The sequence below is a fragment of the Balaenoptera physalus genome (genome assembly GCF_965194825.1).
Source record: "Balaenoptera physalus genome assembly, chromosome: 5".
NCBI classification, from domain to species: Eukaryota; Metazoa; Chordata; class Mammalia; order Artiodactyla; family Balaenopteridae; genus Balaenoptera; species Balaenoptera physalus.
The window spans coordinates 133,568,105-133,585,791 of record NC_138884.1 but is presented as its reverse complement, the minus strand read 5'-3'; the positions used below and the strand labels follow the sequence as shown (position 1 = coordinate 133,585,791).

At 37.1% G+C, this 17,687-nt stretch overlaps 1 protein-coding gene across 16 annotated transcripts in view; it reads left to right on the top strand.

The window, feature by feature from the left end:
- Nucleotides 1–17,687, top strand: part of ANKRD50 (ankyrin repeat domain containing 50) — a 67,028-nt gene that overhangs the window by 23,077 nt on the left and 26,264 nt on the right. For 13 of the 16 annotated variants that reach the window (XM_082462074.1, XM_082462085.1, XM_082462084.1 and 10 more), the window contains 2 exons: nt 6,115–6,344; nt 12,984–16,531. In XM_082462074.1, coding sequence (XP_082318200.1) covers nt 6,140–6,344; nt 12,984–16,528 — 3,750 coding nt within the window. In that variant the 5' untranslated portion in view covers nt 6,115–6,139 and the 3' untranslated portion in view covers nt 16,529–16,531. The remainder of the gene's footprint in view (nt 1–6,114; nt 6,345–12,983; nt 16,532–17,687) is intronic. The other 3 variants (XM_082462076.1, XM_082462075.1, XM_082462077.1) reach the window with 1 other exon arrangement.

Below are 17,687 nucleotides of genomic sequence, written 5' to 3'. Positions count from 1 at the left end.
GTCAGAAAGAGAAAAACAAATACCATATGCTAACACATATATATGGAATTAAAAAAAAAATGGTACTGATGAACCTAGTTGCAGGGCAGGAATAAAGAGGTAGACATAGAGAATGGACTTGAGGACGTGGGGTGGGAGGGCGAAGCTGGGGTGAAGTGAGAGTAGCATCGACATATATACACTACCGAATGTAAAATAGTTGGCTGGTGGGAAGCAGCAGCGTAGTACATGGAAATTGGCTTGGTGTTTTGCAATGACCTAGAGGGGTGGGATAGGGAGGATGGGAGGGAGACTCAAGAGGGAGGGGATATGGTGACATGTGTATGCACATGGCTGATTTGCTTTGTTGTGCATCAGAAACTAACACAGTATTGTGAAGCAATTATACCTAATAAAGATCTAGTAAAAAAAAATCTTAACAGTCTATTTTAAGTGAATAACAATTTAAGTTTGAAGGCATAATAAAGCTCTACATTTTACTCTTCCTCTCCCCCCCCAAAAAAAAAAAAAAAAAGCACCAGAAATGCTCACCAGAAAAATATTGCCATGGAACAAAAAGAAAACCGTAGCCAAACATATTGTCTTAAATGAAAACATAATTAATGAGCAATTGCCTGACTTAAACAGTTGCATTAAGCAGAGATATAAATGCTTGGAAAAGAGATGGTGAGACAACAGAATGAGATGAAACTTAGCCAAAATATATATGGGGATTTACTCTGTGAAAAGAGAGATATTTCAAATCAAGTCAATAAGAGAAAGATAATTTAGTAAATAGTTTGGGGATAACTGTGGAGTCATGTGGGGAAAAAAAATTGGAAACCTAGTTCACATCTTATGTCAAAACTAGTGTGATTAAAAAATAAAATTTTCAAAGCTTTTGAAGAAAACATGAGGAAATGTTTTTTTAAACCTTTAGAGTAGGGAAGTCCCCTCAGAAATGAAACATATAAAACTCAGAATTCATAAAAGAAAAAAGACTGATATGTTAACATATAAAACTCAGAATTCATAAAAGAAAAAAGACTGATATGTTATATAAAAGTAAAACAACAGAGAAATTGTACATTTCAAAAAACCACTTAAAAAGTCAAAAGAAAAGTAACAAATGATGGAAAATATTAGCAACAAAATCATTTTCTTAATACACTCCAAAAAAGAGAAACATTAATCTTTTGGAAAATGGATAAAGGATATGAAGACACAGTTTAAAGAAAAAGAAATATAACTCCTAGACATTTGTAAATAAGATGGACCTCATGATAAGGAAATGTCAATTAAAAGCATAATGATGCCATTTTCTGCATATCTGTGGAAAATAACGTTAATTGCTATAATGGAGGGGCTAGGGAAACAGGCACTCTTACGCAACTGTTGGGAGGGTATATTTATATAATTTCTAGAGGGTATTTTGACAATATCTGTGAAGATATACCCAGATATGCCCCTTAACCTAGCAACTCTAATCCTAATAATATATCCTACAGATATACTTGTATATTTTTAAATGGTATGTATAAGAATATAGTAAATTTAAACTGAATCATATGAATAATCACATTAAATGTAAATGGTAAATACCCTAATATAAATGGCAGTTTGTCTGATTAGATAAAAATGCAAGATCTAATTATATGTTGCCTAAGACAAATACATATAAAGAGACATATAACTTAATTTTTAAAAAATGAAAAAATATATACCTGACTGTTTTAGCTTACTGCCCTTGGGTTCCTTTGTTTTTGAGGCAGAGATAGCAGTATGCTGATTTTTTTTTAAAATTTTATTATATATTTTTTTATACAGCAGGTTCTTATTAGTTATCCATTTTATACGTATTAGTGTATATATATCAATCCCAATCGTCCAGTTCATCACACCACCACCCTCACTCCCCGCCACTTTCCCCCCTTGGTGTCCATATGTTTGTTCTCTACATCTGTGTCTCTATTTCTGCCCTGCAAACCAATTCATCTGTACCATTTTTCTAGGTTCCACATACATGCATTAATATACGATATTTGTTCTTCTCTTTCTGACTTACTTCACTCTGTATGACAGTCTCTAGATCCATCCACGTCTCTGCAAATGACCCAATTTCATTCCTTTTTATGGCTGAGTAATATTCCATTGTATATATGTACCACATCTTCTTTATCCATTCGTCTGTTGATGGGCATTTAGGTTGCTTCCACGTCCTGGCTATTGTAAATAGTGCTGCAATGAACATTGGGGTGCATGTGTCTTTTTGAATTATGGTTTTCTCTGGGTATATGCCCAGTAGTGGGATTGCTGGATCGTATGTTAATTCTATTTTTAGTTTTTTAAGGAACCTCCATACTGTTCTCCATTGAGGCTGTATCAATTTATATTCCCACCAACAGTGCAAGAGGGTTCCCTTTTCTCCACACCCTCTCCAAGCAGTATGCTGATTTTTAACTGCACAGGGGCTCGGTGCCCCTAACCCCCAGGTTGCTCAAGGGTCAGTTGTATATAGAACAATTGAACAACACTATCACCACTTGACCTAATTGACATTTATAGAATAGTCCATCCAACAATAGCACACAGTCTTTTCAAATGCTCACACGTTTACTAAGTTAGACATTCTGGACCATAGAACAATGCTTAATAAATTTAAAGGTGTGCAAGTTATACAAAGTATGTTATCTGATCACAATTGAATTTAAATAATGGTAACACAGGAACATAAAATACCTGGGAGGTCCCCAAATATTTAAAAACTATACCACTCACTTCTCAGTAACCTGTTTCAAAGAAGAAATCAAAGGGAAATTATTTTGAATTGGATGATAGTGAGAATACTTGAGGGAAATTCATGACATTAAAGGATTATATTAGAAGTATGAAACAATGATTTCAGTTTGTATTATACGGAACTAGGAAAAGAAGAACACACAACCTGGAGTAAGCAAAAGAATGGAAATAATCATCAAATCCTATCAATTTCACCCACCAAATTTCCCTAAGATCTGTCCACTTCATTCTGACCCTGCTGCTTACTACCTTATTTATAACATTGGTTTTAGATAGACAGTAGACCGTTGTGGATAAGAGTGTAGACTAGGGGGTGACTGACCATCCTGGTTTGCCCAGGAGTGGGGCGTGGGGGGCATGGACAGGGAGGAGGAATGGCTGGTTCTCAGCACTTGGTGCTTAAAACTGGTAAAGTCCTCGGCAAACCAGGCTGAATGGTCTACCCTTGTGTAGGTTCTAGAGCCAGACCCTGAACTTCAATCCCTTCCTTGAGCTTTGGATAAGTGACTTCTCCTCGTGTGCCTTGTTTTCCTCATCTGGAAATGGGTATTACAGTAGTACCCATCTTAAAGACTTAATGTGAGAATCAAGTGAGTTGATGCAAATGTGAAGTACTTAAATGCAATACAGCACTGAATTAAAGTTAGCAGTGATGGCCTTGGTAACAGTAGTTCAGGATGGAGATTGTTTTTTCTTTTTTTTCCCCTTAAATTCTGAGCAGTGGCCTCCTATCGCACTCTTTCCTTCTAGACTTACTCTGTTTCAGGCTTTCCTTCAACTGTAGCCAGTTATCGTTCTAAACACAGATATAAACATAATCAGTTCCGTGCTTAAAGTACTTCACTGGCTCCTTAATACCCTTAGGTCAGAGTTCACATTTCAAAATAAAGTTTGTAAGGCCCAGCATTTACTCTTTCAGTAATTTTCTTCAGTATGTTGTTCACTGGTCTTTCTCTTCCCCCAGCCTGTCCATGTCCTATTGCCTTAATTAGATTTTTTTTTCCTGTGTCTGTTGCCTTACTCTAGAACTTTCTCCTGACTAAGCTCCTCTCCTAACTTTGCTGACCTCTCCCCCTACCCTATCCTGATCAAAAATAGGTTAGGTGAGGGCTTCCCTGGTGGCGCAGTGGTTAAGAATCCACCTGCCAATGTTGGGGACACGGGTTCGAGCCCTGGTCCGGGAAGATCCCACATGCCGTGGAGCAACTAAGCCTGTGCGCCACAACTACTGAGCCCACGTGCTGCAACTACTGAAGCCTGCACACCTAGAGCCTGTGCTTTGCAACAAGAGAAGCCACTGAAATGAGAAGCCTGCACACTGCAACGAAGAGTAGCCCCCGCTTGCCGCAACTAGAGAAAGCCCGTGCATAGCAACGGAGACCCAACGCAGCCAAAAATAAATAAATAAATAAAATTAATAAAATTAAAAAAAAAAAAGTGGTTAAGGTTATGGTCTCTCTCAAGTGGCACTGATTATAGGATATTACTATAGTATATTATGATAGTATACTTTATATGTACTATATATAGAAATATATATATACTGTATATGTATATATGTACTATATATGTAGGTAAATATATAGCACTGGTTTTTCGTCAATCTTCTTTGTTCTCATAGTAGAGGAACTATATACAGAAGGTACAATAACGTAAATTTTCCTAAATTTATAACATTCCTTCTGCCAGGATGGCCCTGCCTTCCCTTTATTGTAAAATTTATTGCAAATTTATTACTATTCCTGGAGAATTTTAATTGATCCTTCAAAACTTAGTTCATCCTGAGCACCTAATGTTTGAACGTTTCCCTGACATTTTCTGCCTTTCTTATCTACTTCCCTTGAGTTGATCATTTCTTATCCACTGTGTTAGTAATTTTACTGCTTTTTTTGGTAGCACTGAGCAGCCTACATTGAAGTTATTTGTTTTCCATTCTAGGCTACAACAGTGTGAAGTCTTTACTTCCTATGGGATCTCCTATGGGTACAACACTATGCTAGGTTCTGGGGTTATACTCATGAGCAAGACTGACATAGTCCCTGTTCTTTTGATGCTTAATTTCTAAAGAGAGAAATAAGAATTAATGACATTAAGTAAGTTTAACATTACAAACTTGGTAATGCTGTGAAAGAGAAATACTTGATGTTGTGAAAGCACATTATAGGGTCTCGGTTTTGAGAAAGTGACTCTCAAGCTTACCATTGAAGACCAAGGAGGAGTTAATCACATGAAGAGAGAAGGGAAGCACAGACCAGGCAGAGGAGACTGCAAACCAAAAGGCCCTTGTGTAATTGTATCTAGTAAAAGTCATGGAAAAAGCTAGTATGGCTGGAGGAACATTGTGCAAAGTTTGATCTGCTGCAGTAGGAGCTCTGGAGGGAGTGGCTGGAGGCATGTAGATTAGTGTGGTTCCTGGGTGAACGAGACGACAGCAGTCTGGAGTAGGGTGATGATACAGACCAGGGTGGGTTTGAAGACTTTTATAAAGAAGTATTGACAGGACTTAGTGATACATTGGATCTTGGTTGCTATCAGGATTGAAAGATTAAGAAGAGAGTTGTAGAAAGGATTATCTGTACATTTCTGGTGTTCATAATTAGATGGATTCTGTCCTCTTCACCGTTGTGTCTTTCAGTACCTCATTCAGCACATGGAATGCTCATGTAAATATTTGTTGAAAATGAATGAGTATTGTTTCAGTTATGAAAAAGTTGCATTCAACTTCAGTATAAATTATCTGAGTAGGAAATGTGTTCTGCAGTGGGATTAAACCTAATAATTTATTCTTTACATTGAAATTTGAACATACATCAAATGGAATCTAGACTGTAGTTTATCTTTGAAAAGTCTTTTAAAATACAACTTGTTTATGACAAACTAGATGAAGTGCAGTCATTTTGTGAGAGACATGATGATAAAATCTTCTAAATTCTAGAGAACTCTTGATATCTTTTTTATTACTGAAGTGATCCCCAGTTTCTTTTTCCTTTCAATACATTTTAGCTTCGTTATAAACAATTCAAGCTTTTATTATTGATAAAAATTTCAGGAAAGGAATAGTGAAATCTTGTTTCAGGTTCCTACTGCCCTTCTTAAGAATACTGAATCATACACACACACACACTTTATTGTGGAAAATGTTATTGGAAATGTGAACTATTTAGGAACAGTATTCTCATTAAAGTAAGGAATTGAAACTTGTACAATAGTTTTATTCTAAAACATTAATTTTTTTCTTAAAACAATATTTATAACCTGTAATTCTAGTGTTTGGATAATAAACCTTAATATCATAGCCAATAACATTCAAAATGCTCATATGGATGTGTTTTACAGGTGTGTCCTGCTCCCTCTTTTGGGAATGAAGCCTCCCCAGCAAAGCCTCTATCTGCTTGTGGATTCTGTGGATGAAGGGTGTAATGTTACCGAAGGTGAACAGACATCTACCAGCTTATCTGGGACTGTGGCAGAGCTTTTAGCTGGTCACCACGAGTTCTTTCCACCATGGCTATTACTTCTCTGTTCTGCCCGAAAACAGAGCAAAGCTGTTACTAAAATGTTTACCGGTAAGCGTAATTCCTGCCGTCTTCAAATGTTTTTCATTGATGAACTAAATAATACATGTGGGGCTTCCCTGGGGGCGCAGTGGTTGAGAATCCACCTGCCAATGCAGGGGACACGAGTTCGAGCCCTGGTCTGGGAGGATCCCACATGCCGCGGAGCAACTAGGCCCGTGAGCCACAACTACTGAGCCTGCGCGTCTGGAGCCTGTGCTCCGCAACAAGAGAGGCCGCGATAATGAGAGGCCTGTGCACCGCGATAAAGAGTGGCCCCCGCTTGCCACAACTAGAGAAAGCCCTCGCACAGAAACGAAGACCCAACACAGCCATAAATAAATAAATAAATAAATAAATAAATAAATAAATAAATAAATAAAACTAAAAAAAAAATCACATTAGGATTTAAAAAAAAAAATACATGTGTTTCTTTCTTAGAGGAGAGTACTCAGTTGAAAATCTGGTCATTGCTTCTGCTATTCTGTCAGCTGTTCTATCTGTTCTATCAGCTGTTTTCAACTGTACTTTTTAAAGGTTGTATTAAAAACAAGCCATAGAATATTTTAAGATCATTTAATAGTACCTTTTGTTTTTTTCAAGATTCTTTATCTAACATCTTTAGTAAAGGTTACGAGTATTTCATGCCATATTAGCTGCTTTATATCTGTAGGGCTGCATTTTTTATGCTGATGTGTCCTGATCAGCTTATGATATTTCTTCTAACTAGACTGAGAGTAGTGAATATGCCTATTTAAAAATCAGTGGCAGTTTCTCTAAGACGTTTTTCCTGGTTTAAGAGGAGAGACAGAGTCAACAGCCATTTAGGATACCTCTTGAAGTAGATCCATTTTTTAACCCTTTTCTGATGTGTGAGAAAACAATCTATACAATGTATAAAAGTACCTGATCAGGTTTTTTTCCTTTACTTTTCTTGTTTCCCAACTCTACTTTTTCTTCTTTTTTTACTACCACAATAAAGTTGTGGTCACTCCTATTAGATTATGTAAAGCCCTTTTTTTCTTTGTGCTATGGGAAATAAAAGCATAAAACAAGGACCACTCACAGGATTTATAGTGTAATTGGAGAGATAATTAAGTTATTGGTTAATTAGCCATATCACTTGTAAATAGTTCTGTACATTTTACAGAATGGTGAAACCCTACTAATTTGTTAAAATGGTTTCCTTTAACCAGATTTATTCCCTCTTTTAGATTCCCTTGCTACTAATAACAGCACTTTTGATTTGATTTCCATTATACTATTCTGTTCTGTTGTTATTGAAAATCTAGTTGATAAAAGTTGGGGGATTAACAGGATAACAGCTAATACTTAATGTAGCTCTTAGTATGTCAGGTCCAGATAAAGTTAAAGCCCCTTTTGGTCTATGTCATCCCATTTCTTTCCCTTCTTCATTTGAGACAACCAGTATTATTAGTTTATTTTCTGTCCTTTCAACTCATATTTATATTCTGTATATTTTTATAGTTCACATAAATGAAACACTGCATACACCATCCTAGCTATTCCCATTTACTGGCTATGTGACCTTATGCAGCTTACCAATATGACCTGTGCCTCAGTGCCCTTATCTATAAAATGAGGATTACACATGCCTATTACTTTCCCCGCAGAGTTTTTGTGAGTCTAAATGACAAATTACATGTGAAACACTTAGAACAATGCCTAGTACATAATAAGTGCTTCATAAGTGTATTGCTGCTATTATTATTATTATCACTATATCCTTTTGTTTTATAGCATTATTTTTGAGCCCTATTCCTATTACTACTTATAAACGCAGTTCATTGGTTTTAACTGCTGTATATTATTCCTTCCCATGAATAAATCTCCAGTTTTTCCATTATCCTATTCATGGACATTTAATTATTTCAGTTTTTCATATTACAAAAAATGCTTCATGAACGTACTCGAACACATCTTGTGCGTGTGTGCTAAAGGTTTACATTACAAACCTAGACAGAATTACTAGAGGATAGAGTGTGTACATTTTGAGCTTTAGTTAATTTTGCCAAATTGCTATCTAGTGTGCTTGAAATAATTTATGCTCCTGCCAGCAACACATGAGATTTCCCTTTTTCTCTATGTTTTCGTCAGTTCACATTTGTTATTTTCAGATCTGCATTTTCTGCTTTAGGGGCTTGTGCTTGATGTTCCCTCTGACTGGAATGACCTTCTCCTGAACTTCTTACTGTCTTAACATTTCTATCTCTTCTCAAATACCAGTCTCCTGCAGCCTTCTCTGTATTTTTCTATCCGATTTCTATTTTTGCCACCTCAACTACTTAGTCACACACTTTTCTTCCTATGTCTTATTACTGTTTAAAGCTGTTTACATTTTACATTTGTTTTCTTACTTGGGTGTCTCCTCCACTAAGATACAGTCTCCATAAGAACAGGAAATTTGCTTGTCTTGTCCACCACTGTATCTCCTCAACATCTAGATCAGAGCTTGGAACAAAGCAAATAAATGAATTTGTGTTTCTTTGAACTATGTCTTGGTGGAAAAAGCAGTGAACCAAGAAGGAGTAAGGAGGAACTGAATATGGTCTTGTTCTCTTGCCATACTCCTTCTTCTCAAATGTTGTTGATTATTAAAAATGCTGAGCTGTAATAAGCATCAGATCACATCTCCATTGATGATAGGTTTGGAATTTGGGAGTAAACGTTGAAGAATATTACTAAAGTTATGAATACATATTTTCAAGTTGCTTTCAAAAGATATATGTTACATATTTCTACCTGAGAGTGTTGGTTTCTCGGAACTTCCACCAGTATTGAATTATATTTTCATATTTGCAGATTTAGTGTGTGAAAAATAGTATCTCATTTTTATTTATACTTCTTATTTACTATTGAATCCTTCCCTTATGCTTAATTTATCAATTTGTCTCTTTTTTTTTCCTTTGAATTATTACTTTCTCACCTTTACCTAGGTTTCCTCCAGGAAGTTAGTGATATTCTTATTGATTATTAAGAGGGCTTTTATTTCATATTTTTTTATTCTTTGCAACTATTTTCTTCAGCTTCTTAAAACTGTAGTAATTCTTTTGAAGTCCATTATATTCACTCTAATGTATTGTCCTTTACTATTGTATATTCTTATTTTTACATTTAGTGATTTTTATTCTTATATATTCTACCGAATGGTGTGAAATAAGACTCTAACCTGGATACTTTATCAAATCACAGATCTTCTCAGCACTGTTTATTAACTCCCTGTGCCACTAGTTGTCAGTGCTTCTTTTACCTTAAGTGTAGGCATATGTGCATATATGTGTGTGTGTGTGTTATTGATGTATTTCTAAACCATCTGTCTGCTCTTCTAAACTGTCTGTTGGCATTTTTATGCAACTGTCACATTGGTTTAATATTTTAAATTTTCTGGGCTTCCCTGGTGGTGCAGTGGTTGAGAATCTGCCTGCCAATGCAGGGGGCACGGGTTCGAGCCCTGGTCTGGGAAGAGCCCACATGCTGCGGAGCAACTAGGCCCATGAGCCACAACTACTGAGCCTGCGCGTCTGGAGCCTGTGCTCCACAACAAGAGAAGGCCGCGATAGTGAGAGGCCCGCACACCGCAATGAAGAAAGAGTGGCCCCCACTTGCCACAACTAGAGAAAGCCCTCGCACAGAAACAAAAGACCCAACACAGCCAAAAATAAATAAATAAATTAATTAATTAAAAAAATTTTTTTTAAATTTTCTTGTACAGTTACTTCCCAGTCATCTTTGCCATCAATATTATTCTAAAATATGTGTTTTAACTTTTATGCCACTAGATTGACTTGAACAGCTTTTTAAAAATTATAACTACCAATGATGTAAACAAAAAATTATTACATTTAGTTAAAATTTAGGAAAAGTTTGACATTTAAAATATGCTTTCATTCTGTCCATGAACATAGCATTTTTTTCACTTATTAAAAAATTTTTTCAGCATTCCTTATATTATGTCCTACATGTTTCTGCTTTCTACTGATGTTTTAATGAAATATATGGATTTTGAATTGAGATGTATGCATTCCAAATTAGAATTGGCAGGTGCAACTTATCTCACAGGCTTGACATAAGAAGTGTTATGTATGATAAGTACTGGAAGTGCTGCTTTAAAAATAATTGACTCTCAATAAATGTTGATCTCTTATATTTCTTTCAGAACCAAACCAAGAACCAAACCTGTTACTGTGGAGGGTTAGCCTAGATTCTGTCTTAATTACCTCAAGTTTCAATCATGCTATCTTAGTTACGTAGGTTTAAATTACAGATATTTATTCATAATAGGCAATATGATCTTTCATGCCAATCATTATCTACAAGATCACTTCGGAAACTTTAAAACACTGTACAACGTAAGGTGGTAGTTATTATTTTTTAAAATCCTTTTTATTAGCAACATGCCAGGTGTTTTCCAGCTTAAATTGTTTTAATGAATTTATAAAGTCAAAAGCAAATGAACACACAAAAAAGGTTTGGAGGCAAGTTATCTCATATCACTGATAAATGTAGAATGTTATACACTTCTAGGCATGTTTTAAATTCTTCAGATCAGGAGTGTCTTTTTTCGTAATTAAAATTTATCATTTGAAATTAATTCTGTTGAGACTAATCAGTTATATGTTTAATCAATCAATTGAATGTATGTAAATATATATAATTACAGATTCCATTTTATATAGATTTAGAGGTATGCAGATGTGTTATTTCTTCATGTGTCATTCTTGTTAGGTTGTGTTTTTCAGTAAATTTGTCCATTTCATCTAAGTAATTCAAGATTAGTGTCACAAAACTGAATTTATCAACTTTCTCTCCAAACCTGTTACTTGTCCTTTAGTGGTCTCTTTTTCCATGCTTTTGGCCACACCACAAATGAATGTCAACTTTGACTCCTGTTCTCTTTCCTTCTCCACACTTACTAAGCTCTACGTAATCTAGCTCTTACTAGTAATTTCCAGATCCAACTTTTATTTTTATCTGTTGCTGCTACTGCTTTGGTTGTTGAGGTTTTCAGTGATTCTTTTTTGTTTTTTGAATTTTATTTTATTATTATTTTTTTATACAGCAGGCTCTTATTAGTTATCTATTTTATACATATTAGTGTATATATGTCAGTTCCAATCTCCCAATTCATCTCACCACCACCACCCCATTTTTAAAAAATTAATTAATTAATTTATTTATTTACTTATTTTTTGTCTGCATTGGGTCTTCGTTGCTGCACATGGGCTTTCTCTAGTTGTGGAGAGAGGGGGCTACTCTTTGTTGCGGTGCGCGGGCTTCTCATTGCGGTGGCTTCTCTTGTTGCAGAGCACAGGCTCTAGGCGCGCGGGCTTCAGTAGTTGTGGCACATGGGCTCTAGAGCGCAGGCTCAGTAGTTGTGGTGCACGGGCTTAGTTGCTCCACGGCATGTGGGATCTTCCTGGACCAGGGCTCAAACCCGTGTCCTCTGCATTGGCAGGCTGATTCTTAACCACTGCGCCACCAGAGAAGTCCTAGTGATTCTTATGTAGACTTTATCACAGCCTCTGTAAGAGGTTTTGCCTCTAGTGTTGACTCCACCTGTTCGTCTTTAGTGATGTTAGAATAGTCTTTCAGAATGCGGATCTGCCTTGGTCCTCACTGACTTCTAACCACAAAGTGAAAGTCTCATCTCCTCACATAGTACCCGGCATATAGTAGGTGATATATACATTTGTTTTATTCAATTGAGTAAGAGTATTTTACTCAGTATTAATTGACCATCACTAATCTTTGCTGAATTTCTAGATTTATAACTCTTAAGAGAGTTCATTCACTTAGCAGTTTTTTCTTCTGGAAGATGAATTACAGTTGTCTAGTCTATCCATGTCTATAAAACAGGATATCATCTCCCTTCGGAAGATGATATTATGGTTTCCTTTAAAGAACTTAAAGTGAGTTTTGAATAGCTGTAACTAGTATGGTTTTAGGTTGGTTTGAAGTTTATTAAGTTGCTATATTATCACAGTGCTGAGATTTTGTTAGCATAATTTGACCAAGTTGCATCTTCAGATTCAAGCTGTTTATTGACAATCTAAGATTTAATTATTTTAACTTGGTAACATGTAAAATAATGTAATTTAAAGGAAGCGACAGGTGATATTCTAACTATATGCAAATATTCAATTCCATAATTAAGACTAGTGTACCTTCAGTTATGTGGATAGAAATATGTAAATTTTTCACATGGAAAAGATCAGCTTACAAAAACAAACAAACCTTATTTATGTCTCCTGCAACTTTTTTTCCTAATCATTTGGGGGAATCAGAAAATCTTCCCGATGTGCTTGGCTATGTATGTAAGATGTCTAATGCTCAGTTTAGTATCTCTTATCATGGAAGTTGAGAGGAGCACTGAGCCACTAAACGAATAAGAAATAGTTCCATTTGTGGATAGGAAAATGAAATCATTTATCTGCCATCAGTGTGTTTTTCCAGAAGGAAAAGAAAACTGATTCATATACTTCTAGATATCTATTGACTGTTTTATTAGTGTTAATTGACTTATTATTGATTTATTTGCTTCTCAGTTTGTCACATGTTGAAGACATTCTCTTTGAATATATGGCAACTTTGATAATCATTTTCAATTGACATCTACTTTTTTGTCCTTAGGTTTTCGAAAAATAAGTTTAGATGACCTTCGGAAGGCATATATTGTTAAGGATGTTCAGCAGTACATTCTTCATCGCTTAGATCAAGAAGAAGCTTTGAGACAACACCTCACAAAAGAAACTGCAGAGATGTTAAATCAACTGCACATTAAGAGCAGCGGATGCTTTCTTTATCTAGAACGAGTTCTCGATGGAGTTGTAGAAAATTTTATTATGTTAAGAGAGATTCGTGACATCCCAGGAACTCTAAATGGTCTGTATCTCTGGCTGTGTCAGAGACTTTTCGTAAGAAAACAGTTTGCAAAGGTTCAGCCTATTTTGAATGTGATTCTTGCAGCCTGCCGACCTCTGACCATAACGGAATTATATCATGCAGTATGGACCAAAAGTATGTCATTAAGCTTGGAAGACTTTCAGCGCAAGTTAGATGTCCTCTCCAAACTTCTTGTTGATGGACTAGGAGATACTAAAATACTGTTTCACTATAGTTTTGCAGAGTGGCTTCTGGATGTGAAACACTGCACTCAGAAGTATTTATGCAATGCAGCAGAAGGACACCGAATGTTGGCTATGAGTTATACCTGTCAAGCCAAGAATTTAACACCATTGGAAGCACAAGAATTTGCATTGCACTTAATTAATTCAAACTTACAGTTAGAGACAGCTGAGTTAGCTCTGTGGATGATATGGAATGGTACACCTGTCAGAGACTCCCTGTCTACACTAATACCCAAGGAGCAAGAAGTGCTACAGCTGTTGGTGAAAGCTGGTGCTCATGTCAACAGTGAAGATGATCGCACGTCATGCATAGTCCGACAAGCCTTAGAAAGAGAGGATTCCATTCGGACATTATTAGATAATGGAGCATCAGTAAATCAGTGTGATTCAAATGGGAGAACATTACTGGCTAATGCTGCTTACAGTGGCAACCTTGATGTAGTGAATTTACTCGTCTCTAGGGGAGCAGATTTAGAGATAGAAGATGCTCATGGGCACACACCACTTACCCTAGCTGCTAGACAAGGACATACCAAGGTGGTTAATTGTTTGATTGGTTGTGGAGCAAATATTAATCATACTGATCAGGATGGCTGGACAGCATTAAGATCTGCTGCTTGGGGTGGTCATACTGAGGTTGTTTCTGCACTACTTTATGCTGGCGTCAAAGTGGATTGTGCAGATGCTGATAGCCGAACAGCTTTGAGAGCAGCAGCCTGGGGAGGACATGAGGATATTGTACTGAACTTGCTACAACATGGTGCTGAAGTCAACAAAGCTGATAATGAAGGTCGAACTGCTTTGATAGCAGCAGCCTACATGGGACATAGAGAGATTGTGGAACACCTACTGGACCATGGAGCAGAAGTGAATCACGAGGATGTCGATGGCAGGACTGCACTCTCTGTGGCTGCACTTTGTGTTCCTGCAAGTAAAGGACATGCATCGGTTGTTAGCCTTTTAATCGATCGAGGTGCTGAAGTGGATCATTGTGATAAAGATGGCATGACTCCACTGCTGGTGGCTGCCTATGAAGGACACGTTGATGTGGTTGACTTGCTTCTAGAGGGGGGAGCAGATGTCGACCACACAGATAACAATGGTCGTACACCCCTGTTAGCAGCAGCTTCTATGGGTCATGCTTCGGTTGTAAACACACTTCTGTTTTGGGGTGCAGCTGTGGACAGCATTGACAGTGAAGGGAGGACAGTCCTCAGCATAGCTTCAGCCCAAGGAAATGTTGAAGTAGTACGTACTCTACTGGATAGGGGGTTAGATGAAAATCACAGGGATGATGCTGGATGGACACCTTTGCACATGGCAGCTTTTGAAGGTCACAGATTAATATGTGAAGCACTTATTGAACAAGGTGCTAGAACAAATGAAATCGATAATGATGGGCGGATACCTTTCATATTAGCTTCGCAAGAGGGTCATTATGATTGTGTTCAAGTATTATTGGAAAACAAATCCAACATTGATCACAGAGGTTATGATGGAAGAAATGCACTGCGGGTTGCTGCATTAGAAGGACACAGGGACATTGTTGAATTACTTTTTAGCCACGGAGCTGATGTGAACTACAAAGATGCTGATGGTAGGCCTACACTTTATATTTTGGCCTTAGAAAACCAACTTACAATGGCTGAATATTTTTTAGAAAATGGTGCAAATGTAGAAGCAAGTGATGCTGAAGGAAGGACAGCACTTCATGTTTCCTGCTGGCAAGGCCATTTGGAAATGGTGCAGGTTCTGATCACCTACCATGCTGACGTCAACGCTGCAGACAATGAAAAGCGCTCTGCTCTGCAGTCTGCAGCCTGGCAGGGCCATGTAAAAGTGGTGCAGCTTCTGATCGAGCATGGCGCCATGGTGGACCATACCTGTAATCAAGGTGCAACTGCGCTCTGCATTGCGGCCCAGGAAGGGCACATTGATGTTGTGCAGGTTTTATTAGAGCACGGTGCTGATCCAAACCATGCTGATCAATTTGGACGCACTGCTATGCGTGTTGCAGCCAAAAATGGACATTCTCAAATAATTAAATTATTAGAAAAATATGGTGCATCCAGTTTGAATGGCTGTTCTCCATCCCCTGTCCACACAATGGAGCAAAAGCCTCTACAGTCAGTGTCTTCAAAAATGCAGTCATTAACAATTAAATCAAATAGCTCTGGCAGTACTGGTGGAGGGGACGTGCAGCCTTCGCTGCGCGGGTTACCGAATGGGCCAGCTCACGCATTCAGTTCTCCTTCAGAATCGCCAGACTCGACAGTTGATCGGCAGAAGTCGTCATTGTCAAATAATTCCCTGAAAAGCTCAAAAAATTCATCTTTGAGAACTACTTCATCTACAGCAACGGCTCAAACAGTGCCAATTGACAGCTTTCACAGCTTGTCATTTACAGAACAAATTCAGCAGCATTCGTTGCCGCGCAGTAGAAGTCGACAGTCAATTGTTTCCCCGTCTTCCACAACACAGTCCTTGGGACAGAGCCATCATTCACCGAGCAGTGAGTTTGAGTGGAGTCAAGTAAAGCCCAGTTTGAAGTCAACTAAAACAAATAAAGGGGGGAAATCAGAAAATGCCAGCAAATCTGGGTCAGCTGGGAAAAAAGCTAAACAAAATAATTCTTCACAGCCAAAGGTTCTAGAATATGAAATGACTCAGTTTGATAAAAGAGGACCTACAGCCAAATCTGGGACTAGTGCACCATCTAAACAGATGCCAGCAGAATCGCAGTGCAAAATTATACCTTCAGCTCAGCAAGAAATCGGTCGATCGCAACAGCAGTTTCTTATTCACCAACAAAGTGGGGAACAGAAGAAGAGAAACGGAATAATGACAAATCCAAATTATCATCTTCAGAGCAACCAGGTTTTTCTTGGTAGGGTTTCAGTCCCACGAACAGTACAGGATAGAGGGCATCAGGAAGTGCTGGAAGGATATCCTTCCTCGGAGACGGAATTAAGCCTTAAACAAGCCCTGAAGCTTCAGATTGAGGGTTCTGACCCAAGCTTCAACTATAAAAAGGAAACACCATTATAAAAGGTAACATTTCATCAACATAAAGAATAAATGTCCAAAGTGTAGTTCCCTCTACTTAGAATACTCTTCCCTAATCCACACGGCCAGTTCCCCCACCTCATCACTATTCCTGTCGTCTTCTCAGCAAGAACCTCCCTCATCACTCTTTGGAATTTGAATTCTCCCACCTCCAGCACTCCCTTTCCCCCTTTCCTGCTTTACATTAGACACAGTACTTACTATTTAACATGCTTTATATATTTTATTTATTATTATGTTTATTATTTATCTCCTCTCTACTGAAATGTAAGCTTTGTGAGAGCAGGGATTTTTATCTCTTTTGTTCACCACTGTATTCCAGGTACTTGGAATACTGCTTGGACCTATAGTAGTTTCTCAGTAGAAATGTGTTGAGTAAGTGAATGAATGAATGAGTGGGTGAATGAATATGCTATTTATGGATCTCAGATTAAGAATTCCTTCCTATACAGTCATTTCCCCTCTTAAAAGTTCTCTGATGGTAACAGAGGCAGGGGCTATTTCAGTAATATTCCCTTTTGGGTTTGAATAAGGTAGTGTATATAGTGCTTAGTAGGTAGTTAGTGAATGTTAATTTCCTTCCTTTTTCCACCCTGGAAGAAATAAAAGATTTAATCATGAAAGGTAATTTTTATTATGACAAATCTCATAAGAATCTTCCAAGTAAAATTTACACATATCAAGAATAGGTGTGGAAAGATGATAAATGGATGTATTGGCAAGAGGGTATTTAGGACCCAGTATATTTAGACGTAAGAATTAAATGTTAAAACCTCAAAATAAAGTTATATTTATTAAATAAAAACATTTTTTCCCTCCTTTTCACTACAGTGGATGCTACAGTAATTACATAGGGGAAGTTAATGGGAAAACAGATGCATAATTTTATATTATGGATACTTTTTCGGAAATACATTTCTCATATTCGAGATAAATTCAGATTTCACTAGGAATTTTTGCTAACTTATACTACAAGTATATTTATCCCACTTTGCTTAATCATTTTTCATCCTCTAACAAAATTGTACTCTTTTCTTTAACAAACTTGAAATCTTTCTTTTGCTTTTTTGTCTTTGGAGATATATTTTTAGGGATGTTTTAGGTAAAACATTATTATAAATACATTTCCTATACCTTATAA